Source organism: Nannobrachium achirus (genome assembly GCF_963921795.1).
Source record: "Nannobrachium achirus genome assembly, chromosome: 11".
In the NCBI taxonomy this organism is placed as follows: domain Eukaryota; kingdom Metazoa; phylum Chordata; class Actinopteri; order Myctophiformes; family Myctophidae; genus Nannobrachium; species Nannobrachium achirus.
Window position 1 is genome coordinate 3,050,875 of NC_137820.1, and position 26,317 is coordinate 3,077,191.

Genomic DNA, 26,317 nt, shown 5'->3' on the forward strand with positions numbered 1-26,317 from the left:
ACAATTACAACACCAGAGGCAGCTCCACAAATCCCGTTCAACCCACATTTGACTCTAAAAAAGGCTCTGATTCATTCTCCTGCAATACCACCAACATGTGGAACGCCCTACCGCAAGCTAAGCCCTAAAGGATTGGCCCTAAATTGGTCTGAAAAGTCACCTAGATGGCTGCTCCTCGAAACCTATAATTGACCATCGTTTCCACTGTAAATATATATTTTTATTCACTATTAACTGCTTCTTTATTTGCTTTTTTTGTTATTGTTGATATGATATCTTATGCATAGTAGTCTACTGTATTCTATCCGTCTGTCTTTCAATGTTATATGAGATACATAAAGTGCATGATTCCTGTGTAAATAAGCCGAAAAGCTTACTAGGATCTCGCCTAGCATTTGTGCTGTCATGAAACTGTACTTCTTCCTATGCAAACTTCTAATAAACTCTTCAATCAATCAATTGTTGATAGCCCCCAATCATTGAATTATTGGCCTAGGAATGCGAGCGAAAAAATCTCTTTGTGAATTCAAGGCCTTTAGTCACACCGCTCTTTTATTCTACCCATGAGGACGGATTCTGCTAATGCATTTCAATGTGAATGAAGCTTTTGTTGTTGTTTTTCCCCACAAAATCCGCAAATGGCAGCAAAGTGCTCCATTCGTGTTGAAATGCATTTTCTCTGTCATTAAAATAATGACATGTGGCCCAGAGGCCGCATGTGGCCCCTGGGCTGCCAGTTGCCCATGTATGCTCTATAGGGGGTCCTCAGAGTAACTACAGGGGGTCCTCTAAATCTTTGTGTGACAGAAGCCTTTTTTCTCCTTTAACCACTTGAACCCTATAGTGTCCATATTCTGAGAACTTTAGCCAAAAATAGCAGATCTACAAGCTCACAACGCATCGCGCTGCGGCTATTTTCGGTAAATAGGTTTGGTGTAGAGGAGAAATGTACAAGTTCAAGTACAGAGTCAAAGGTCAAGTTTATTAAGTATTGACGGTTCAAGTGGTTAAATATCTGAAAACACAAATTGACATGAATCCAAAATACACTGATGATTGTGCTGTCAAACAATGAAACTATATGGAATCTATGAACAGGTTGTGGGGGTCCCTGCTTCATCTCTCTCTCAACTAAGGGGTCCTTGGCCTGAAAACGTTGAAGACCCCTGCCAGCCTCGCAAACCAGACTCCTCCAAGAAGAAGATGGGAGGAGTCAGTTTACTATAGGCCAGTTATACCCTGAATGACACAACGTGACCTAGCTTAGTAGCTCTGTTGTTTACACAATGCTGTACGTACCCCCTCCAACTACTGTAGGCTATAATTATGTTCCAACTTCCCCATTTACAACAGCTTTTATTTTAATTTTGACACTTGCTTTGGCAATGTAGCCTACACAGTATGTTTTCTCATGCCAATAAAGCTCCTTTTAATTGAACTGAACTGAATTGATATGAAAAGGTTCTAAGCACTGTCCACTGATACAGGAAAACATATGTTTATTCTCAGAAAACTGCTAAGAGAAATGTTCTTTTAGTAACTGTTTGTTCCGTCTGTCTTTCAGTGTTATATAAGATACATCAAGTGTGGTTCCTGTGTAAATACCGTAAGCCATATAAGGCTTTCTAGGATCCCCTTTTAGTTGGCCTTGTACCAGTGATTTGTGCCGTCATGAAACTGTACTTTTTTCTATTGCAAACCTTCTAATACAGGGGTCTTCAACAGGGGGTCCGGTACCCCTAGGGGGTCCTGAGAGTTATTACAGGGGGGCCTCCACATGTTAGTGTGATAGAAACTTTTTTTCTCCTTTTTTATATCAACCACTTGAACCCTTGCCATATTCTGAGAACATTAGCCAAAAATAGCAGATCTACAAGCTCACAACGCATCGCGCTGCGAGGCGCTGTGAGCTTGTAGATCGGCTATTTTCGGCAAAGAGGTTTGGTCTAGAGGGAAAAAAGAGCAGACTAAGTACAGAGTGAAAGTATTGACGGTTCAAGTGGTTCAATATCTGAAAACACAAATTGACATGAATCCAAAATACACAACGATTGTGCTGTCAAATGATGAAACTATATGGAATCTACGATAAGGTTGTGGGGGTCCCTGCTTCATCTCTCTCTCAATTAAGGGGTCCTTTCCTTGGCCTGAAAACGTTGAAGACCCCTGTTCTAATAAACTCTTCAATCATTCATTCATCATGACCACTGTACTCCAGTAGGTGGCAGTAGAGCATGTCTAAAGCTGGTGCTCCAACCCCAGAAGAAGAGGTTAGCAGCATTAGCATTTAGCATCGCTCTCCTCTGACAGCACACACACAACAACAACAACACATATAATTCTAACTCCATCTCCTCTAGCAGGCCTGCCAGGCCGCCAGGCTGAACGGAGGGTTCAAACAACAGTTTATCTCCAGGACAGGGTTGTTGAGGAGACCTTTAGATGCGTTCTGTCTGCTGACACCAAGCTGTTTGGAAGGAGAAACTAAGGTAGAGCTGATAGATGACACACACACACACACACACACACACACACACACACACACACACACACACACACACACACACACACACACACACACACACACACACACACACACACACACACACACACACACAGGCCCTGCTAGCAGCTATAGCAGCTAGCCGCATGCCAACCAGTGCTGTGTACTGTAACTACATTAAGTACATTTACTCAAGTAAAAGTATCAGTGCTGCACGGTAGAAATATACTCTGTTACAGGTACAAGTCTGGAATTCACAATGTACTTATGAGTAAAAGTGTGAAAGTATCTGTTTAAAAATATACAGTATGAAAGTATAAAGTACTCATGCAGAATGTCCCATTTCACAAGTTTTAGAATGTATACCAATAGGTAAAAATAGCAGATCTACAAGCTCACAACGTGTCACATCGCGAGCGTGTAGATCTGCTGTTTTCAAATAGCCTTAAGTTATAACATTAGCCTATAATGTGGTTAATGTAGGGTGACCAGACGTCCCGTTTTACCCGGGACAGTCCCGTTTTCAAGCTACGTGTCCCGGTGTCCCGACAAATATCTCTAAAACACTAATATGTCCCGGTTTTCAACATTCACTACAAAATTGTCCCGGTTTTCGCCAGAATTAAAATAATAGTAGCTGTTTTCAGTGGTTGCATAGACATTTATCATGTTCTTTTCGTGAAAACATGCTCACCTAACCAATCAGAAAAAAGGAAGAAATTCATTGCGTGTCTGAATTCAACACTGAGCCTGTTTGTCAATCACTCACTGCCTGTTTGCAACCCTGTGGTGCGTGCGCGCGCGTGCACGAACGTTAGAGAATGGGCACGCGCGTGCGCGGTAACGTGCGCATTGCTTTTAGGGTCCCAGTTTTAGGCAACAGTGTTTTGCGTCCCGGTTTGAGTGGCTGAAAATATGGTCACCCTAGGTTAATGTAATATTGCAATTTACATATGCAAAGTAACTATAGTAAGTTTTCAAATAAATGTAGTGGAGTAAAAGTACAATATTCGGACCTGCAGATGTAGTGGAGTAGAAGTAAAAAAGTATTGAAAGTTGGAAACACTCAGGTAAAGTACAAACACCTCAAAATTGTACTTATAAGTAAAGTACTTGAGTAAATGTACTTAGTTACTTTACACCAGTGACTCTGGTCCATAGTGTTATAATGAGTTCTCTTTAACACTATGTCACTGATGATCCGCTGGTCCGCAGGAAACTCTGCTAACCCTGTCTTCTGTAGTAAAAATAACAAATACAGTTCATTGTAAAACCTCCCTAAAGACGTTTTTATGGAGTTTAAAGCCTACTTTCTTTAGTGGCAACACTCTGAACCCCCACCTCACCTCTAAAATACACTTTATGGACAGAAAAGACAATATTTCACCTGAAGGTGAAAGTCTGCTCAATGGACATTTCTATGGACAGGACCTGTAGAGGGCGCTGTAGAATAGCTAAACTTTCCGGTGAAATATTGTATTTTCTGTCCATAAAGTGTATTTTAGACGTTAGATGGGGGTTTCAGAGTGTTGCCACTCAGGAAAGTAGGCTTTAAACTCCATAAAACCGTCTTTGTTTTGGTGAGTAGATAAAGTGTGTTATTTATTTTCACTACAGAAGAGGTGAGCAGAGTTTCCTAACGGCGCACAGCATCATTAGTGACATAGCGTGCATGCTAACTGCTAGCTGGCTGCCTTGTTTATGTATGTTTGTTTGTTTCACGCTTGTAACAGTCTGTCAAATACAAGCTGATTGATGGCCTGTGAAGGAGAGTATTAAATTAATGATGCCTTCCTGATGATGTTGACATCAACACTATAAGTTGTCATGTTATTGTCCAGCCAGCATATTGTGTTACACTGTTAGAATGTTGTGCAATGTGACACTCACTGTGTGTGTGTGTGTGTGTGTGTGTGTGTGTGTGTGTGTGAGAGAGACTGTAACTGTAAGTGTGCGTGTGCTTGTGTCACATGTGGTGACAGGGAGAAAGACTGGCTATTTGGTCCAACATGTTACAAAATAAGATTATTTGGAAAAGGGTTTTATTTAATGTTAATCATAGATGTTTAGAACACTAAGCAGAGTCATCATCATGCTGGGCTTGTGGACATTTGTTGTCAATGGACACTAATATTGTCCATTAAACAAAGAGTTATAGCCTTAAATGACCCTTTTCAGTTATGTAACTGAGAGTGTACACATGGATTGTAAACAAACGGACCCATACAGTTCTGTAACTCTGAGTTAGCCGCCACTTGATTTCTTTATAATCGGATGAATCTAGGGTTGCAATACCTCCCATAGGCAGCCAATGCATCAAAACAGTTTTTTGCTATCTGATTGTATTAAACAACGTCAAACTATTGCGGCTCTATGGAAAGCTTGGAGTATCCTCTTTCTATCTGCAAAGAGTTTCTTTCAGAAAAATCCACCGTAAACATGTTATGATTTATTTTCGGCCAATAAATCCGAGCAGACATGGTTTATTTTCTAAGTGTTGAACTTCGGAAGCGCTCGTCTTCTATAACACAACATCCCGCTGCCTCCTGCATTATGTGACATTTAGAACCAGCTGGTACACAGGACCGCTGAGTGATTTCCCACAAGCGCTTCCAAACTCCAGGACTTAGAAAAAATAATCACCTGAACCAAATTTCTTGACAGAAAGTATCTCATAACATGTCTACGGTGGATTTTTATGAAACAAACACTTTGCAGATAGAAAGAGTAAATTCCAAGCTTTCAATAGAGTCGCAATATTGGTGAGTTTGACGTTGTTTAATACAATCAGATAGCAAAATAACGTTTTGATGCATTGGCTGCCTATGAGAGGTATTGCAACCCTAGATTCATCCGATTATAAATAAATCTAGTGTTGCAATTTGCGGCTAACTCAATGTGTACAAATGGACACAGAGATAGAAATGCCATTTAATGTGGGTCCGTAGAGTGCGTAGACTAATGCATGTCAAACTGGGGGGTGCTTGCCATGAAAACGTTTGAGAACCACTGGTCTAGTCAGCATACATACTGTTACTGTAGCACACATGGTGCAGGGTTCCCACGGTCATGACATTCCTGGAAATATTTTGAAATTAGAAAAATATTTTTTCCAGTACTGGAAAAGGTATGGAATTGATCAAGGGTCCTGGAAGGTCCTGGAAAAAATAGCTATGCATTGTCTTTGGTTATTGATTTTATTAATACCTCTGAAATGACAAATTAAACATTGGCCAAATTGTCAAATTTGAAAAAAAATCTGCTATTTTCACAATAGAAACGTGTTATACAAAATTCCTCAACTCTCAGTGCTCGTCGAGTCGTCAGGGTGGGGGGGTCCACAGTTAAAATATGATTATTTCAAGGGTCACTGCCTGAAAAGGTTGAGAACCACTGGCATACACTACCTGTCTTTGGACATTGCACATTAGGAGTAAGCGACTTGTTATTCAGCTGAATTATTGTTATATAGTCCTGGAAATTGGGTTAAATATTCTGGAAAAGTTTTGGAAACTAATTGGTAAAAATGTGTGGGAACCCTGATGGTGACAGGGAGAGAGTTATGCTAGTTCTGGTCCAAAATGTCATACAATAAGATATTATTTGGAAAACTGTTTTAAGTGATGTAAAGCATACATGATTAGAACATGATATAAATAACATCTAGGCACATTTTCCTACTTATATAATTGATCCCAAATGACTACATGCTAATTGGTAAAATATGGAGGCTTATTGTTTTGTTTCATTTATAATATTGTTCAGTGTACCAGTATTTGTTATTCTTCTCGCCTGCTTACTTTTCATTTTCTATTGTTATCCCCCTGGGGTATTCTTTATTTTCACAGCTGTTCTGTGAAGCACATTGAACTACACTCAGGGTTCCCACGGTCATGAAATTCCTGGAAATATTTTGAAATTAGAAAAGTATTTTTCCAATACTGGAAAAGTTTTGGAATTGATCAAGGGTCCTGGAAAGTCCTGGAAAAAATAGCTATGCATTCTCTTTGGTTTTTGATTTTGTTAATACCTCTGAAATGACAAATTAAACATTGGCCAAATTGTCAAATATTAGAGGCAGAATGAGCATGTAGATCTGCTATTTTCACAATAGAACAGTGTTATACAAAATTCCTCAACTTTTAGTGCTCGCCAGGGTGCCGGGGTCCCCAGTTCAAATATGATTTTGGGGGTCACGGCCTGAAAAGGTTGAGAACCACTGTCATACACTACCTGTCTTAGGGCATTGTGCATAGGAGTAAGCGACTCGTTATTGAGCTGAATTATTGTTATATAGTCCTGGAAATTTGGTTAAACATTCTGGAAAAGTTTTGGAAATTAATTGGTAAAAATGTGTGGGAACCCTGTACACTAGTTGTATGAAGTGTGTTCTATAAATAAACATTGATGTATTAATTTGTGTCTCCTCCTGTGTGTGCAGGACATCGAGGGGAGGAGCTACAGCAGTGTGATGTCGTGTTTTATAGATAAACATTGATTGATTGATTGATTGATTGATTGCTTCTCCTCCTGTGTGTGCAGGACATCGAGGGGAGGAGCTACAGCAGTGTGATGTTGTGTTTTATAGATAAACATTGATTGATTGATTGATTGATTGCTTCTCCTCCTGTGTGTGCAGGACATCGAGGGGAGGAGCTACAGCAGTGTGATGTCGTGTCCCTGCACTCTCACGTCTGTCAGGATCTTCCTAAACGCTGCTCATAGAGGTACGTCTTCTCTGTTGGATGTGTCATGACTTGGTGTCTGTAAGGCCAGCACTGCAGTCAGACTGGGCAATATTATCATTAAATATCATTAAAACAATCATTCATTAGTGTGCAATAAGTGTTAAATGGCTTTATATTATGGATAGTACTGTAATCATTTCTTGATGATTGTTTAAACATGACATCATGGGCCACTATGACCGATAACAGGCTTGATAAGCCCAAAGCTTATTGATATCGGGTACTCAATAAATCTGTTATCAGGTTTGTAGCGGACCCTTCTTACAACCCTTCTACAAGCTCATAACGCTGTGCACAACAATGCACTGTGAGCTTGTAGATCTGCTGTTTGCACATGCATGCATAGAGACGGTGTAGTGCCTCAGTAAGGTTTTCATATAATTGTTGTAGTGGAGTAAAAAAAAAAATAGTACAATTGCCTCTGAGATGTTGGTGGAGTTGTCTGGCCCTGTTACAGATTTTGTCCAAAATCATGCAGATCGGTACACAGTATCTCTGTAGCCATTAAACAAAACGGGTATTTCTTACATTGATGCTCCTACATATTATCATGCAAGCACCAGTTAAAGTTACTTTCCATCCCTCATATACTGTGTGCACAGTGCACATCCCATAACCCACACACTGCACATCATTTCAGAGCTCATATCTTTGAACGGGTAAGGGCTAGTTTGAAATAGTCCAGTTAAGTAAAAAATATACCTCAGAATTGTAGTTAAGTACAGTACACAAGTAAATGTACTTAGTTACTTTACACCACCTTGAGTAGGCTTGTCTGATAAAGGCTGCTCTTCCCAGCATGGCCTTTCAGTGCAGTGCTTTATGTGTCCAGTGTTCTTTAGATCAGCTTCCCTGGTGCTTCAAGCTGAAAACACTTGTTTTTTGGTGCTTCAAGTTGAAAAGGTGTAGCGATGCCAAACCTCCTTGAGGAGACCAAGTAGCGTTCCTGGGGTGACAGAGCTTTTTCTTTAGCTGCCCCAACCCTGTGGAATGCACTCCCCAAAACTCTCAAAACTCTCAAAACCCACCTCTTCAATATTGCTTTCCAAAGATAACTACACCTCCCCTTCTCTTTTCATTCCATTATTGTCTCCACCAGCCGAAGGCATGGGGGAGAGTATGTTTTCCCCTCCGTCCGTCCGTCCGTGCGTCCTTGCGTCCGTGCGTCCGTGCGTGCGTCCGTCCGTCCGTCCGTGCGTGCGTGCGTGCGTCCTCGCAGTTTGTTACCACCTAATCTCAGTCGCCGTTGGCTCGGTCGCTGCCAAAATGAGCACACACACTCCCTGGATGCCAATCCACTCTTTGTCAAATCCCGCCCCATTTTGCTCTTGTTACTAGGTGGTACAAAACAACCAGGGCAGATTCTTTTATAGTGGAAGTGGATGGGGAAAAACCCTAACCCTCATTATAGCTATTTAAAGTACCAAAAGAAACACATCTACGTGATATTAATACAAAGGGAAGACAAAAGTACAGTAGTTACATTGCAAAACAGGAGTTTTCCCCCGAAAATATATGTTTTAATTAGTTTAATCCCAGTGGGACAGAAACACCAGGGCAGGTTGTTTTTATATTGGAAATGAATGGAGAAAAAATATTTTTCATAGCCTCATTATAGCTATTTAAAGTACCAAAAGAAACACATCTACGTGATATTAATAAAAAGGGAAGAAAAAAGTACAGTAGTTACATTGCAAAACAGGAGTTTCCCCCCCGAAAATATATGTTTTAATTAGTTTAATCTTCTGGAACTGGCAGAGGACAGAAATGGAGACAGAAAGCGCAGTGCATCTTGGGTAGGAAGCTGGCAGCCACCCTATAATTCCACTACATAATAGGCTGGCTGTCGTAATTCTGCCCATTTAAAATATATGTACCCAATCGAAACTCACATTGATAAGGTTCATGTGAACTAGTCTGTTGAAAATTATTCATTATAATGATCGAAATCGCTATGGCCGCGCGGCGCCGTACTGCACGCTGGCCGTGCTCCGCAATGCGCACCGCGGTGAAAGACTGAAGCCACTTTCTCCCACTGCATAACTTCACCCCCGGTAGCGAAGAGTGAATGTTTTTTTTCTGGTTGGCCAGTCAGGGAATCTCAGGGACCAATCAGAAGGCTGACAAACGGTGAATTCAGAACCTCTGCCCCACATTTTTCAAATGGGCCTGTTCCTGTGATGTTTGCAAAACACATTTCTGTACACTACTCTTAGAGATTTTGTCCAAAAATCCTACAAATTGGTAGGCAGTATCTCGACAGTCATGTGATCGACACGGATCTGTCTGATTTTGCATATTCCATCCTGATTGGCTAAGATTGGCTTCCAAAGATTGTAGGATTGAGCCGTTTTGAACAAAATGCCTCAAATCCCAAACGCAAAGTGCAATTATCATGAAATCACGCACACATGTTCCCACTAGGCCGAGGAGGAAATGCCACTGAAATCAGCCTCATGGTGGCGCTATAACAGGCCGATTTGTGGTTTTACCTATAACTCCACCGATCAGTTTCAAACTTTGTAAGCACATTCCCTAGAGGCCAAGGAAAAACCCTTTCCTTGCATTTTTCACATCAGCCTTTTATAGCGCCACCAGGAGGCCGACTTATGTAAGACACATTTTTGGATCCTTCATAATTTACCCAAAATTAACAAAAATCAGTACACAGTATCTTTACAGTCATATGATCAAGACGGGTCTGTCCCATATTAAATATTCCATCCTGATTGGCTAAGATTGGCCTCCAAATTTTGCAGGATTGATCCGTTATGAACAAAATGCCTCAAATCATGAACACAGCGTGCACTTGTAATGAAATTGGCAGTATCTCAACAGTCATGTGATCGTCACCGTTAAAGGCCAAAGAAGACATGGCACCCTTTTCACATGTAGCGCCACCAGGAGGCCACAATAATTAATACCTGACCTGGTGGAGACCTGTGCTCGGAAGAGCACTGCTTCTAGTTTTTATTGATTTTATTCCTTAGTCTTTTTTGAGTTTTTCCCTCTAATGAAGTTGTTTTTATTTGTTGTTTTCTCATGCCCCCCATGTAAAGTGTCTTTGGGTTCTCTGAAAAGTGTACATTGTAGTTATTAGTAGTAGTAGAAACGTAAAACAGTTCAGCTTTTGGAGTGGAATGTCGCTCATCAATGTGACACATTCTCCTAGCATACATAATATAATACATCATAATATCGTAAAGTTATAACTATAATTCTTCCAGGACCATGCTCCAGGCAGCTCTACTCTCTCAGAAGACATAGTATAATAGTAATAATAATATTATTAATGTGCTATTATTATTTATCCACATAATAATGTATAATTTCAGGTCCCTCATGCTCCAGGCAGCTCTACTCTCTGAGCAGACAGGTGCAGGTGCATCATGAAGCCCCTCCCCCCAGGGTGAGGGTCCGCTCCTTCTCCCAGAGCCCCGTCTGCTTCGCCTCCAAGGACGGATCGGCCAAGGACGGAGACGGTGGGAAGGTACCTTTTTATAATGGCGTTATACTGCTAAGTCTCAACGTGTTTAACCCATTTAGGCCTAACCTATAGTTAGGCCCAAATCAGAAATTAGCCTACAAAAACAAATATGTTGATACATACTGTACATGTACTGTAAGCCCCTCCCATACACTAAAATGTGTACCTGGCCTGAATGGGTTAAGCAACGTGATTAAAACACAGTGCACAGACACTTTAAACAGCCATAACTCCAGTTCGCAGCATGGTACCATCTCGAAACTTGGTATCTGGACTTCCCTCTTAGGGTCGATTCAGACTCTTATAAGGAACCTAACCTATTTCGGTTGGGCAATGTCCAGACCCAAATATGAGTTCATATTTTCGCCTGTGAAGGCAAGGAAACAGCGGTCGTTTGGGAGGGAGACATGCCGACTTCCAAATGCTTGTGTTGCCGTGTGTTGAGCGTTGCAGAGCGGATACATTGTCAACTGACTGTCGCTCAGGCTGGAGACACACACACACACACACACACACACTAAACTAGCATTGAAAGTGATTTAATAATAGCTGAAAAAAACTAGAACAACCTTGGTGGAGACTGTTGTCATCAATTCCTGTTGGTAGTCATGGTTGCCAGTTCCCACCTGAGGTCATGGGGAAGTTCTGTCTGTTCCAAGCCATACTTAATGACTTCTAGCTTGCATAACGTCTTCAGGCTAGGACTTAAATCTAAGATATATAGCTCATCAGAGCGTTCGTCATTACAGTGCTTCTGGTCTTGTCTGTTGAATCCTCCAAAGGAGATGATACGATCTCCCACCATGCAATAGTGCATGTCAAAAAGAGATGAACCTGGGCCTTTCCCCTTTAGCGCAACCCTCTTCCAGGAGAAGGTCTCTGGGTTAAATTTCAACAGGCAATTTTTCGAGTTTTGGACGGCAAATATGCACAGCTCTCCATCGTAGGCAAAAGAATAATAAATCCCATGTTTTTTTGGAGGCTGTGCAGTGTCCAGCCAGCAGTTGGTCTCTGTGTCAAACACTCTGACGTTGCACCAGGGCATTCTGGTGCCATCCAATACAAACATCTTTGTCCCGACGAAGGTGGCAGAGTGCGATATCGCATAAGATGGCCGAGTGCCTGTGGCATTAATTGAAGACCAGACCATTGTGGTTGTGTCAAGCTTGTACAATAAGTCACTGGAGGGTTTGTAATCATACGTATTCCCTGACCCGGTCCGCACTGGTCTATCATCTTTATATAGAGTTCCTCCATAGATGTACATGACCTTTCCCAAGACACAGGCTGAGTGATCAATCCTGGGTTCTGGAGCAGTTCCTGATACTGTGGGTTTGAACCATCTGTGGGTGTCAACATCAAATGCATAAACCCCATCGCGGTAGTTTTCCATTTGCGCATCAGACCCCCCCCAGATGTAGGCGACACCCTCTATCAGCACAGCTGTGTGCTCGAAGCACCGTGGGGGGACCTCAGGCAGACGCTCTCCACTTAAAGTTCTCACCACAGGCAACGTACTCCAGCGCAAAGACACTGTGTTGAAGACACACACAGCAATCTGATCCTGGTTGGTGACATACTCCTTTCCCAAACGGCTAAATCCAAAGCAGTACACTTTGTTCCCCACTGCAATAGAAGCACTAGAGTTGGAATGTACCCCTGCATTCAGATACACTGTGAAGCGTGACATCTCATGAAGGAGAAAGAAATGGAGGAAAAGAAAGAGTTGAGACCCACCACGCTTGCTGCCACTTATATCAAATGGCACAAAAGACACGCAAAATCTGGCCAATCCACAAAACATATGAAAAACACAGAACAACCGGGTGCTCAAGGGAGATAAAATGAGTTCAAACCGTGTGTCGGGTCGAGGCCGGCCACTGAAGGTTTTATCACTAGTTTTCAGAAGTGATTTAAAGGATATCCATGCTGTCTGTCAGAAACCTCATATCTCCATTATGTTAACTGTTTGTGTTTTTGAAGCGATGAAAGCCGCTTCCAAGGAGTGGCTTCGTGTGTCCCGTACATGTCCCGTACATGCAGAATTGAGGATTGGTCAAGCTTCACGTGACAATTTGGCCCTCCAGATAAAATCATTCATTCATTCAGAATTCATAAAAATATAGAACTAAAGCACATAGAAAGTATAGATCTAGATGACAGAATGTATACATTATAGAATAATATATAGATTTATTCTCAGCCAGACAACGCCTGTGTGCTTGTAGATCGGCTGTTTTCACTAGTTTTGTGCGACAGTCTTGTATGATGAAGCAGGGCTTTGCTTTACCAAAAGACGTACACATTTGAAACTTGGAGATACAAGGTTTCTGCCCGACAGTGACGATATTTTAGTGATTATGTTGCGGGGAAAACGTTGAGATAATAGCCATTTTTGTTTGGAACTGACTGAAAATAACTTTGTACTTCAAGTTTAAAATGATACTAAACAAATTGTCAAGTGTCCAGATAAATTCCAAATACTGTCAAATGATCTCACGGCACCCCAGGGTGCCCCGTCACCCACTTTGAAAACCCCTGTACTAGAGGTTTGTGCATTTTATAGTAACATATTGTGATGTCAGGTGAAACTTGACCAATCATGGAGATTGGCCCATTTATAGTCTGTTTGACCGAAATGTCATTTGAAGCTCACCAATCCACCAATCCTCTTAAGCTTATCAGACATGCCCGTTTATGCCAAGAGAAGTGACATTATGACATGAGAAGTGAGCACTTCACAGGTTCCTTTTTTGTGTCTAACTAGAGCTCAATGAATGCGACTGAATCAGTGAAATTACCATCGGACAATGAAAATTATGGAGCGGACAGACACTGTCCACAGACACATGGCATTCAATATCTTCTACAAGACCAGTGGATTGTCAGTGAAGCATCTGCAATGAATGACCTTCAAGTGACCGTCTGGAGCAGCATTCATTTAGAGTGGGACGAACCCATCATCCTGCAGATGCCATCCCTAAGGGTCCATTCAGACTCTTATAAGGAGCCTAACTTATTTTGGTTCGACACTGTCCAGACCCAAATACGGGTCGCCTCTCCCGTTTCGGGGCTGCGTCAACCGACTAAACTCGGCTCCTTGGTGCTGCCGAAATGTTGTGACCTCCTGACTTAATTTGGGTGCTCAGTGGTGTCTTCTCATTCATTCAGCCCGGCTTCAAGTTCATATTCTCGGCTGTGAAGCCAAGGAAACAGTGGTCGGTTGGGAGGGAGACACGCCGACTTCCAAATGCTTGTGTGGCCGTGTATTGAGCGTTGCATAGCGGATACACTGCTGCTGGCTCTCGCTTTGGCTGGGGGGCGCGTTGTTTATAAACAACGCGTAAATGTTGCAGAACAATAACTCCTCTAATATGTAAAATCAACACTTATACAACTTATATTATCCCCCTATATTATGCTTAAATATAAATAAGAAATGTTTTCTTTTCTGGCCATACATTTCATTTTAGACGTGAGGTGGGGCTCTGTAAGGCTGCCATGGCAGCATGTGTGTTCGTGGCAGAAAATAACCGATCTACAAGCTCGTCCGCGACGCGTTGTGAGCTTGTAGCTCGGCTTCAATGACAACTCCGTAAGGCAGAGCTCCGTGGGGCAGCAGACTTTACATTAGCATCCATGCTACCGCAGAGGCTAGCGTTCCATTACCTCTCTGCTAACATTAGACAGCCTCCCCAAACCGTGCTTTTGTCCACCCTTCCATTGGAATGCTTTGTGTAAAACTGTGTGTTCATACTGTATGCATCTACAGCGCCTGCAGCATGGTCACGTCGCCATGGGAACCAAAGCATTCAGCGAAAGGGGTGGGACCTCGTCGCTGACGGCTGGTTGCTTAACGCTTTTGACCGCTACGGCGATTACGTCATAACAGCCGTAGTCCCGCCTCACGTCGCCGTAGTAAAAACGCGCCCCGTAAATGTCCTATTATCGGTCCGGGTGAAACGTGTCCGGTGAAAAAGGTTCTGCGGGACTATGGCCCAGGCTCAGACCGGATACGGAAACGTGATCCTGTCGAAAAACCAGAAATGCGGCCGGATACAGTTAGGAGGCGGGCCGATAGAGTCTGGATAAACGAGCATACTTTTAATTGTTTCATAATGATTAAAGCAAATGAAATCTTCGGTTTCCTCGGGCATGGCAGAGCCGTACAGTGGGAAATCTTCGGTTTCGACGGGGATAGCGATCAATGAGTTAATAAGAGTCTGAATCGACCCTTACAAGTCTGTTGTTTCCACCAGGACTGAAGGTCGCATCATCATGCTTACATTTTAAATTGTTTTTTTCCTGTCCACAGAAAAGCCTCGGTGAGGGGAAGAGACAGTCTGCCTCTGGAGGGTCCGGCAAGGGAGGAGGAAACCAGCTGCGCTGCCCCAAGTGTGGGGACCCCTGTACCCATGTGGAGACCTTTGTATGTAAGTTAATGTGGGGACCCCTGTACCCATGTGGAGACCTTTGTATGTAAGTTAATGTAGGGACCCCTGTACCCATGTGGAGACCTTTTGTATGTAAGTTAATGTAGGGACCCCTGTACCCATGTGGAGACCTTTTGTATGTAAGTTAATGTAGGGACCCCTGTACCCATGTGGAGACCTTTGTATGTAAGTTAATGTAGGGACCCCTATACCCATGTGGAGACCTTTGTATGTAAGTTAATGTAGGTACCCCTGTACCCATGTGGAGACCTTTGTATGTAAGTTAATGTGGGGACCCCTGTACCCATGTGGAGACCTTTGTATGTAAGTTAATATGGGGACCCCTGTACCCACATATAGACCTTTGTATGTAAGTTAATGTAGGGACCCCTGTACCCACATAGAGACCTTTGTATGTAAGTTAATGTGGGGACCCCTGTACCCATGTGGAGACCTTTGTATGTAAGTTAATGTGGGGACCCCTGTACCCACATAGAGACCTTTGTATGTAAGTTAATGTGGGGACCCCTGTACTATGTAAGTTAATGTGGGGACCCCTGCACCCACATAGAGACCTTTGTATGTAAGTTAATGTGGGGGGACCCCTGTACTATGTAAGTTAATGTGGGGACTCCTGCACCCACATAGAGACCTTTGTATGTAAGTTAATGTAGAGACCTCATGATAACTGGATTTACATCTGGGAGTAAATGGTGCAAATCATTTTCATGGATTTTCATGTTATTATGGGGGCGGCATTGGCTCAGGGGTAAAGAAATCATCATTAGAATATGGAGGGTTCCTGAAGGGTTCCCAGTTGGATCCCGGGCTCCCCCAGAGTTAGTGTTGAAGAGTCCTTGAGCAAGACTCTGAACCCCTAACTGCTCCTGTGAATGTGTGTGTGAATGGGTGAATGTAATGAATGTGTGTGTGAATGGGTGAATGTAATGAATGTGTTTGTGAATGGGTGATATATAAATGCACCATTTATTTACCATTATAATTTTTGAGCGGTGCACTGCTAACAGCTCCTACATTTCACTCTGTGTGTGTTAGTCATACACATAAAGAAGCTGACGTCAGGCCCATACAAGGAGATATGCATGTGTGTAATGTTTTTTATCACCCTCTGCTTCCAGCGTCGACGCGCTTCGTGAAGTGTGAGAAATGCCACCATTTCTTCGTGGTTCTGTCGGAGACGGACAGCAAGAAGAGTCTGAACAAAGAGGTGGACCAGGCGGCCGAGGCCGTCAAGATGGCCTTCGCTCAAAAACCTCCCCCTCCACCCAAGAAGGTAGGAAACCTTTTTCTGGTAGAATTAACTATTTTTTTTTTCTTTCTGGGGGGCACGGTGGTGCAGTGGTTAGCGCTTCGCCTCACAGCTAGAAGGTCCTGGGTTTGATTCCCGCCGGGGGACGCTGTGGGTGCTGGGGGCGTGTTTCTCCCTCCGCATCATCAGCGCCCACACCCTAGCTGGGGTCGGCGATAGGGCCTTTCTGTGTGGAGTTTGCATGTTCTCCCCGTGTCTCCTAGGGTTGATACCCTCACAAAAACATGCAGTAATCCTGGTCTCAATAATGCCTCCCCCTGGCCAGCCGGGGCGCTTGATGGAGGGGAAAGGAACTGGTTGGAATAACGTGTTCCTTCCACGCGCTACGTCCATCCTGGGGAAATTCCCCCCTGTCAGGTGAAAAGAAACAACTTGGACTACTCGGCGGTAGATCGGCGCGGCAGAGGGAGAGCAGAGCCCAGGATTACATAGGCAATTGGCACTGGGTGAAAAGGGGTTGCAAAATCGTGGGATAAAAAAGGAGAGAAGAATTAACTATTTTCCGCAGAAACACCAAACATGAATGAATATCATAAATGATGCTGAATGATAACATTCCCCTATAACAATGTGAACCCCTGGGTGATACTGCCATCTAGTGGCAATGACGTCAGACTTCAGAGCTCTATTTGGGGATTCTTGAAATGAAAACAACAGCTGTAACAACTGAATAATGAATGACTTGATCTGAGTTCTATGTGTTAAAGGTGTATTCAGTGATAATGAAAGTGGCCGGGGGTCATCTTGTCCCTTACTGGCCTTACAATGTGGAAATGTTTAGTTTTTTCTAGATTTTTTACACCATAATAATGTTCTCGTTTGTATCATTAGACCTAATCACTGAATATCGGTAGGCCTACGTCTCCAGCTTCAGGATATGTATGATACTGATTTACTACGAGACTGTGGCATTTTATGAGTTCAGTAGTTTACAATCTAGGCATTTAGCAGACGTTCTTAATTCAGAGCGACTAAACATCATAACATAACTACGGCCATACTCTACCCTGATTGGTCGAGGACTGGCTGGCCACCTCTGAAAAATATTTTTATTATTTGAATGAAATACAATCACTGAGTATACCTTTGATGTCCAGATCTATGCGTACCTGGACAAGTACGTGGTTGGCCAGTCCTACGCTAAGAAGGTCCTGGCCGTGGCCGTCTACAACCACTACAAGAGGATCAACAACAACATGCCTGCTGGGACCAGGACCGTGGTGGAGGTGGACAAACCTGCTGCTCTGACGCCCCGGGGTCTGTAGACGTTTAGCTTCTATCTTTACTTACAAACCTCTGACACCAGGGACGTGCTGGACCCCTGATTCAGCCCGGGAAAAAGAGTTGTAGAGGCCCTCATTGCGCGCTATAGAGAGAGATTTCTCTCTATAGTGCTGCTGCTACTCAAAGATTTGCCATTTCAGATCATGACAAGTGACAAGCCAGTGGGCCAATTACATGAGTTATATTTCGTCGTTGTCGGGTGGAAAACTTGTATGTCCAAAACCGTTTGTTTTGTATTTATCATCTATAAAATGTACTACGCCTCGCGATGCGAGGCGTTGTGTGCTTGTAGATCGGCTGTTTTCACTAGTTTTGTGCGACAGTCTTGTATGATGAAGCAGGGCTTTGCTTTACCAAAAGACGTACACATTTGAAACTTGGAGATACGAGGTTTCTGCCCGACAGTGACGATATTTTAGTGATTATGTTGTTGATGAAAACGTTGAGATAATTGCCGTTTTGGTTAGAACTGACTGAAAATAACTTTGTACTTCAAATTTAAACTTATACAAAATATTTTTTCAATTGTCCAAATATTATCAAATGATCTCACGGCACCCCTGGACTGCCGTCACGGCACCCCAGGGTGCCCCGTCACCCACTTTGAAGACCCCTGGGTTAGAGAGACCGCCTGGGGATCCAGAGAGGTCCTGGTTAGGGTTGCAGGTTCAGTTCCAGGCCGGGCTAGCAACGCGTCTATGAGCAAGACTCTGAACCCCTGAATGCTCCCAATGTGTTCATGATTTGACCCATTTACTGTTATGTTCAAAACAGACCACCCCTGCTAAAACTTAGGAAGCCAATCTTAGCCAGTCGGGATGGAATATAAATTATCGGACAGATCCGTGATTTGCGTGGCATGGGGCAAAACAGAGTCTTGGCCACTCCTTGGCCATGAGACAAAAATGTACTGTACATATTATTTACACAGCATGTTGTTTAGGCCAGGGATGGAACCATATGGACATTTCATGTCACGATTATTGTGACCAAAGACATTGCCATTTAGGATATTATCGTGATAATCCAAATATCTCCTACATCCATTATCCGGGGCGATCTACAAGCTCACAACGCGTCACGTGTAGATCGGCGATATTTTGGCGAAGAGATATGAAAGTGAAACTAGGGATGGAAATCGGAATCGGCAAATATCAAAAATCGTCCGGTATGATATCAAACCGGTGACCGGCAGGTCACTGACATAAATACCGGTTTTATGCCAATTGTGTCTATGGCACTGCACAGCATGATGCTCTGGTCCTGTGACTAAAGTAAACATTAGCAAATAGCAGCCAGTCTACTTAGTTCTTCTAGCTTATTGGTACTCAAATTGAAGTATGTCTTGTAGGCCTACTTGGCCTAAAAAAAAGGGTATTGGAGCAACCCTATTTTCTACATGTTGAGAACCACTGCTCTAGTGAGGTGTTAAGAGTTGTTGTTGTTAAATAGACTTGCTTTTCGTTAAAACGTTTTAAATGTTGATGATCTTCTTTAGAGATGTTAAGCAGTGATTTTCTCTTTACAGAACTAGAGATGAGAAGACGGGAAGATGAATACAGATTCACCAGTAAGTCCTGGTTGTGATTGTTCTGCTTTGAATGTTTGAAAGGAATGATGATGATCATTGGTCAGTGACCTTTTTGACATGAAGTGCCATGTTTTTTTAGTTTTTTTGTTTGTTTTTTCGATCAGTCAGTGTGTCTTTTTGACATTACATTTGATTATGACACCATATATACCGTTTTAACTCTAGCCAGGTATAGAGTTATGTTATTGATTATGACACCATATATACAGTTTTAACTCTAGCCAGGTATAGAGTTATGTTATTGATTATGACACCATATATACAGTTTTAACTCTAGCCAGGTATAGAGTTATGTTATTGATTATGACACCATATATACAGTTTTAACTCTAGCCAGGTATAGAGTTATGTTATTGATTATGACACCATATATACAGTTTTAACTCTAGCCAGGTATAGAGTTATGTTATTGATTATGACACCATATATACAGTTTTAACTCTAGCCAGGTATAGAGTTATGTTATTGATTATGACACCATATATACAGTTTTAACTCTAGCCAGGTATAGAGTTATGTTATTGATTATGACACCATATATACAGTTTTAACTCTAGCCAGGTATAGAGTTATGTTATTGATTATGACACCATATATACAGTTTTAACTCTAGCCAGGTATAGAGTTATGTTATTGATTATGACACCATATATACAGTTTTAACTCTAGCCAGGTATAGAGTTATGTTATTGATTATGACACCATATATACAGTTTTAACTCTAGCCAGGTATAGAGTTATGTTATTGATTATGACACCATATATACAGTTTTAACTCTAGCCAGGTATAGAGTTATGTTATTGATTATGACACCATATATACAGTTTTAACTCTAGCCAGGTATAGGGTTATGTTATTGATTATGACACCATATATACAGTTTTAACTCTAGCCAGGTATAGAGTTATGTTATTGATTATGACACCATATATACAGTTTTAACTCTAGCCAGGTATAGAGTTATGTTATTGATTATGACACCATATATACAGTTTTAACTCTAGCCAGGTATAGAGTTATGTTATTGATTATGACACCATATATACAGTTTTAACTCTAGCCAGGTATAGAGTTATGTTATTGATTATGACACCATATATACAGTTTTAACTCTAGCCAGGTATAGAGTTATGTTATTGATTATGACACCATATATACAGTTTTAACTCTAGCCAGGTATAGAGTTATGTTATTGATTATGACACCATATATACAGTTTTAACTCTAGCCAGGTATAGAGTTATGTTATTGATTATGACACCATATATACAGTTTTAACTCTAGCCAGGTATAGAGTTATGTTATTGATTATGACACCATATATACAGTTTTAACTCTAGCCAGGTATAGAGTTATGTTATTGATTATGACACCATATATACAGTTTTAACTCTAGCCAGGTATAGAGTTATGTTATTGATTATGACACCATATATACAGTTTTAACTCTAGCCAGGTATAGAGTTATGTTATTGATTATGACACCATATATACAGTTTTAACTCTAGCCAGGTATAGAGTTATGTTATTGATTATGACACCATATATACAGTTTTAACTCTAGCCAGGTATAGAGTTATGTTATTGATTATGACACCATATATACAGTTTTAACTCTAGCCAGGTATAGAGTTATGTTATTGATTATGACACCATATATACAGTTTTAACTCTAGCCAGGTATAGAGTTATGTTATTGATTATGACACCATATATACAGTTTTAACTCTAGCCAGGTATAGAGTTATGTTATTGATTATGACACCATATATACAGTTTTAACTCTAGCCAGGTATAGAGTTATGTTATTGATTATGACACCATATATACCGTTTTAACTCTAGCCAGGTATAGAGTTATGTTATTGATTATGACACCATATATACAGTTTTAACTCTAGCCAGGTATAGAGTTATGTTATTGATTATGACACCATATATACAGTTTTAACTCTAGCCAGGTATAGAGTTATGTTATTGATTATGACACCATATATACAGTTTTAACTCTAGCCAGGTATAGAGTTATGTTATTGATTATGACACCATATATACAGTTTTAACTCTAGCCAGGTATAGAGTTATGTTATTGATTATGACACCATATATACAGTTTTAACTCTAGCCAGGTATAGAGTTATGTTATTGATTATGACACCATATATACAGTTTTAACTCTAGCCAGGTATAGAGTTATGTTATTGATTATGACACCATATATACAGTTTTAACTCTAGCCAGGTATAGAGTTATGTTATTGATTATGACACCATATATACAGTTTTAACTCTAGCCAGGTATAGAGTTATGTTATTGATTATGACACCATATATACAGTTTTAACTCTAGCCAGGTATAGAGTTATGTTATTGATTATGACACCATATATACAGTTTTAACTCTAGCCAGGTATAGAGTTATGTTATTGATTATGACACCATATATACAGTTTTAACTCTAGCCAGGTATAGAGTTATGTTATTGATTATGACACCATATATACAGTTTTAACTCTAGCCAGGTATAGAGTTATGTTATTGATTATGACACCATATATACAGTTTTAACTCTAGCCAGGTATAGAGTTATGTTATTGATTATGACACCATATATACAGTTTTAACTCTAGCCAGGTATAGAGTTATGTTATTGATTATGACACCATATATACAGTTTTAACTCTAGCCAGGTATAGAGTTATGTTATTGATTATGACACCATATATACAGTTTTAACTCTAGCCAGGTATAGAGTTATGTTATTGATTATGACACCATATATACAGTTTTAACTCTAGCCAGGTATAGAGTTATGTTATTGATTATGACACCATATATACAGTTTTAACTCTAGCCAGGTATAGAGTTATGTTATTGATTATGACACCATATATACAGTTTTAACTCTAGCCAGGTATAGAGTTATGTTATTGATTATGACACCATATATACAGTTTTAACTCTAGCCAGGTATAGAGTTATGTTATTGATTATGACACCATATATACAGTTTTAACTCTAGCCAGGTATAGAGTTATGTTATTGATTATGACACCATATATACAGTTTTAACTCTAGCCAGGTATAGAGTTATGTTATTGATTATGACACCATATATACAGTTTTAACTCTAGCCAGGTATAGAGTTATGTTATTGATTATGACACCATATATACAGTTTTAACTCTAGCCAGGTATAGAGTTATGTTATTGATTATGACACCATATATACAGTTTTAACTCTAGCCAGGTATAGAGTTATGTTATTGATTATGACACCATATATACAGTTTTAACTCTAGCCAGGTATAGAGTTATGTTATTGATTATGACACCATATATACAGTTTTAACTCTAGCCAGGTATAGAGTTATGTTATTGATTATGACACCATATATACAGTTTTAACTCTAGCCAGGTATAGAGTTATGTTATTGATTATGACACCATATATACAGTTTTAACTCTAGCCAGGTATAGAGTTATGTTATTGATTATGACACCATATATACAGTTTTAACTCTAGCCAGGTATAGAGTTATGTTATTGATTATGACACCATATATACAGTTTTAACTCTAGCCAGGTATAGAGTTATGTTATTGATTATGACACCATATATACAGTTTTAACTCTAGCCAGGTATAGAGTTATGTTATTGATTATGACACCATATATACAGTTTTAACACTAGCCAGGTATAGAGTTATGTTATTGATTATGACACCATATATACAGTTTTAACTCTAGCCAGGTATAGAGTTATGTTATTGATTATGACACCATATATACAGTTTTAACTCTAGCCAGGTATAGAGTTATGTTATTGATTATGACACCATATATACAGTTTTAACTCTAGCCAGGTATAGAGTTATGTTATTGATTATGACACCATATATACAGTTTTAACTCTAGCCAGGTATAGAGTTATGTTATTGATTATGACACCATATATACAGTTTTAACTCTAGCCAGGTATAGAGTTATGTTATTGATTATGACACCATATATACAGTTTTAACTCTAGCCAGGTATAGAGTTATGTTATTGATTATGACACCATATATACAGTTTTAACTCTAGCCAGGTATAGAGTTATGTTATTGATTATGACACCATATATACAGTTTTAACTCTAGCCAGGTATAGAGTTATGTTATTGATTATGACACCATATATACAGTTTTAACTCTAGCCAGGTATAGAGTTATGTTCCGTTGGGAGAAAAAGAGAAAAAAATGTTTTGTCAAACACAACTTGGGAGTAAATGGTAGATGTATCAACAGTATGATGAGTAAATGGTAGATGTATCAACAGTATGATGAGTAAATGGTAGATGTATCAACAGTATGATGAGTAAATGGTAGATGTATCAACAGTATGATGAGTAAATGGTAGATGTATCAACAGTATGATGAGTAAATGGTAGATGTATCAACAGTATGATGAGTAAATGGTAGATGTATCAACAGTATGATGAGTAAATGGTAGATGTATCAACAGTATGATGAGTAAATGGTAGATGTATCAACAGTATGATGAGTAAATGGTAGATGTATCAACAGTATGATGAGTAAATGGTAGATGTATCAACAGTATGATGAGTAAATGGTAGATGTATCAACAGTATGATGAGTAAATGGTAGATGTATCAATCTACAGTATGATGAGTAAATGGTAGATGTATCAATCTACAGTATGATGAGTAAATGGTAGATGTATCAACAGTATGATGAGTAAATGGTAGATGTATCAATCTACAGTATGATGAGTAAATGGTAGATGTATCAATCTACAGTATGATGAGTAAATGGTAGATGTATCAACAGTATGATGAGTAAATGGTAGATGTATCAATCTACAGTATGATGAGTAAATGGTAGATGTATCAACAGTATGATGAGTAAATGGTAGATGTATCAATCTACAGTATGATGAGTAAATGGTAGATGTATCAACAGTATGATGAGTAAATGGTAGATGTATCAATCTACAGTATGATCACATTTGGGAGTAAATGGTAGATGTATCAATCTACAGTATGATCACATTTGGGATTTTGAAACCCACATTTTGAAATCCTGATCTAGAATCTAGGGGTGATCAGTGATCACCATAGGTTCTAAACATACTCATCTCTTTACTTCTCTTGGCAGATAACAGTAGATCACATAACTCTTATAATAATAGAAGCTGCTGCTATGTCAGTCAAATTATTATGACAGTTATTAGTGTAATAGGCTATCAAAATATATGTAATATTATATTAGCTGAAGACTAATTGTTCCATTATTTTCCTCTCATGGCAGAGTTGTTGCAGATCGCAGGCATCAGTCCCCATGGCAACGCCCTGGGGGCGTCGTCCATGCAGCAGCAGGCCAATCAGCAGCCGGCTCAGGAGCCCAGGGGCGGGGAGGTCCTGGACTCCGCCCACGCTGACATCAAGCTGGAGAAGAGCAACATCGTCCTGTTAGGACCTACCGGGTCTGGTGGGTTTAATTATTATAGATCTGTTAGGACCTACCGGGTCAGGTAGGTTTAATTATTATAGATCTGTTAGGACCTACCGGGTCAGGTAGGTTTAATTATTATAGATCTGTTAGGACCTACCGGGTCAGGTAGGTTTAATTATTATAGATCTGTTAGGACCTACCGGGTCAGGTAGGTTTAATTATTATAGATCTGTTAGGACCTACCGGGTCAGGTAGGTTTAATTATTATAGATCTGTTAGGACCTACCGGGTCTGGTGGGTTTAATTATTATAGATCTGTTAGGACCTACCGGGTCTGGTGGGTTTAATTATTATAGATCTGTTAGGACCTACCGGGTCAGGTAGGTTTAATTATTATAGATCTGTTAGGACCTACCGGGTCAGGTAGGTTTAATTATTATAGATCTGTTAGGACCTACCGGGTCAGGTAGGTTTAATTATTATAGATCTGTTAGGACCTACCGGGTCTGGTGGGTTTAATTATTATAGATCTGTTAGGACCTACCGGGTCTGGTGGGTTTAATTATTATAGATCTGTTAGGACCTACCGGGTCAGGTAGGTTTAATTATTATAGATCTGTTAGGACCTACCGGGTCTGGTGGGTTTAATTATTATAGATCTGTTAGGACCTACCGGGTCAGGTAGGTTTAATTATTATAGATCTGTTAGGACCTACCGGGTCTGGTGGGTTTAATTATTATAGATCTGTTAGGACCTACCGGGTCAGGTAGGTTTAATTGTTATAGATCTGTTAGGACCTACCGGGTCTGGTGGGTTTAATTATTATAGATCTGTTAGGACCTACCGGGTCTGGTGGGTTTAATTATTATAGATCTGTTAGGACCTACCGGGTCAGGTAGGTTTAATTATTATAGATCTGTTAGGACCTACCGGGTCTGGTGGGTTTAATTATTATAGATCTGTTAGGACCTACCGGGTCAGGTAGGTTTAATTATTATAGATCTGTTAGGACCTACCGGGTCTGGTGGGTTTAATTATTATAGATCTGTTAGGACCTACCGGGTCAGGTAGGTTTAATTATTATAGATCTGTTAGGACCTACCGGGTCAGGTAGGTTTAATTATTATAGATCTGTTAGGACCTACCGGGTCAGGTAGGTTTAATTATTATGTTCCTGTTAGGACCTACCGGGTCAGGTAGGTTTAAACCCATTTAGGCCTAGAATTATTGAATGCTTTAACCAGTGAAAAATAGCAGATATACAAGCTCACAGCGCGGCACCGAGTGCCGCGCTGTGAGCTTGTAGATCTGCTATTTTTTGGAAAAAGTCTTTGAATATATGTATTTTCAAAGTGAACGTTTGTAACTCAGATTTTGCTTCTGGGTGGTCCCTGGAACTATAATATTTTGAGAGATGAATATTTTTTTACAGGGGTCTTTCACATGAAAAGGTTTGAGAACCACTGACATAGTAGTCTCTCAAGA

The 26,317-nt window shown here is 40.5% G+C and overlaps 1 protein-coding gene across 2 annotated transcripts in view; it reads left to right on the plus strand.

The window, feature by feature from the left end:
* Positions 1 to 2,314: 2,314 nt before the first annotated feature.
* The window catches only part of LOC308294550 (ATP-dependent clpX-like chaperone, mitochondrial), a 46,481-nt gene continuing 22,478 nt past the window's right edge, over positions 2,315 to 26,317 (plus strand). For both annotated transcript variants that reach the window (XM_080737281.1, XM_080737282.1), the window contains exons 1-8: positions 2,315 to 2,489; positions 7,143 to 7,230; positions 10,587 to 10,741; positions 15,054 to 15,171; positions 16,311 to 16,465; positions 17,599 to 17,758; positions 19,314 to 19,355; positions 24,688 to 24,867. In XM_080737281.1, coding sequence (XP_080593407.1) covers positions 7,173 to 7,230; positions 10,587 to 10,741; positions 15,054 to 15,171; positions 16,311 to 16,465; positions 17,599 to 17,758; positions 19,314 to 19,355; positions 24,688 to 24,867 — 868 coding nt within the window. In that variant the 5' untranslated portion in view covers positions 2,315 to 2,489; positions 7,143 to 7,172. The remainder of the gene's footprint in view (positions 2,490 to 7,142; positions 7,231 to 10,586; positions 10,742 to 15,053; positions 15,172 to 16,310; positions 16,466 to 17,598; positions 17,759 to 19,313; positions 19,356 to 24,687; positions 24,868 to 26,317) is intronic.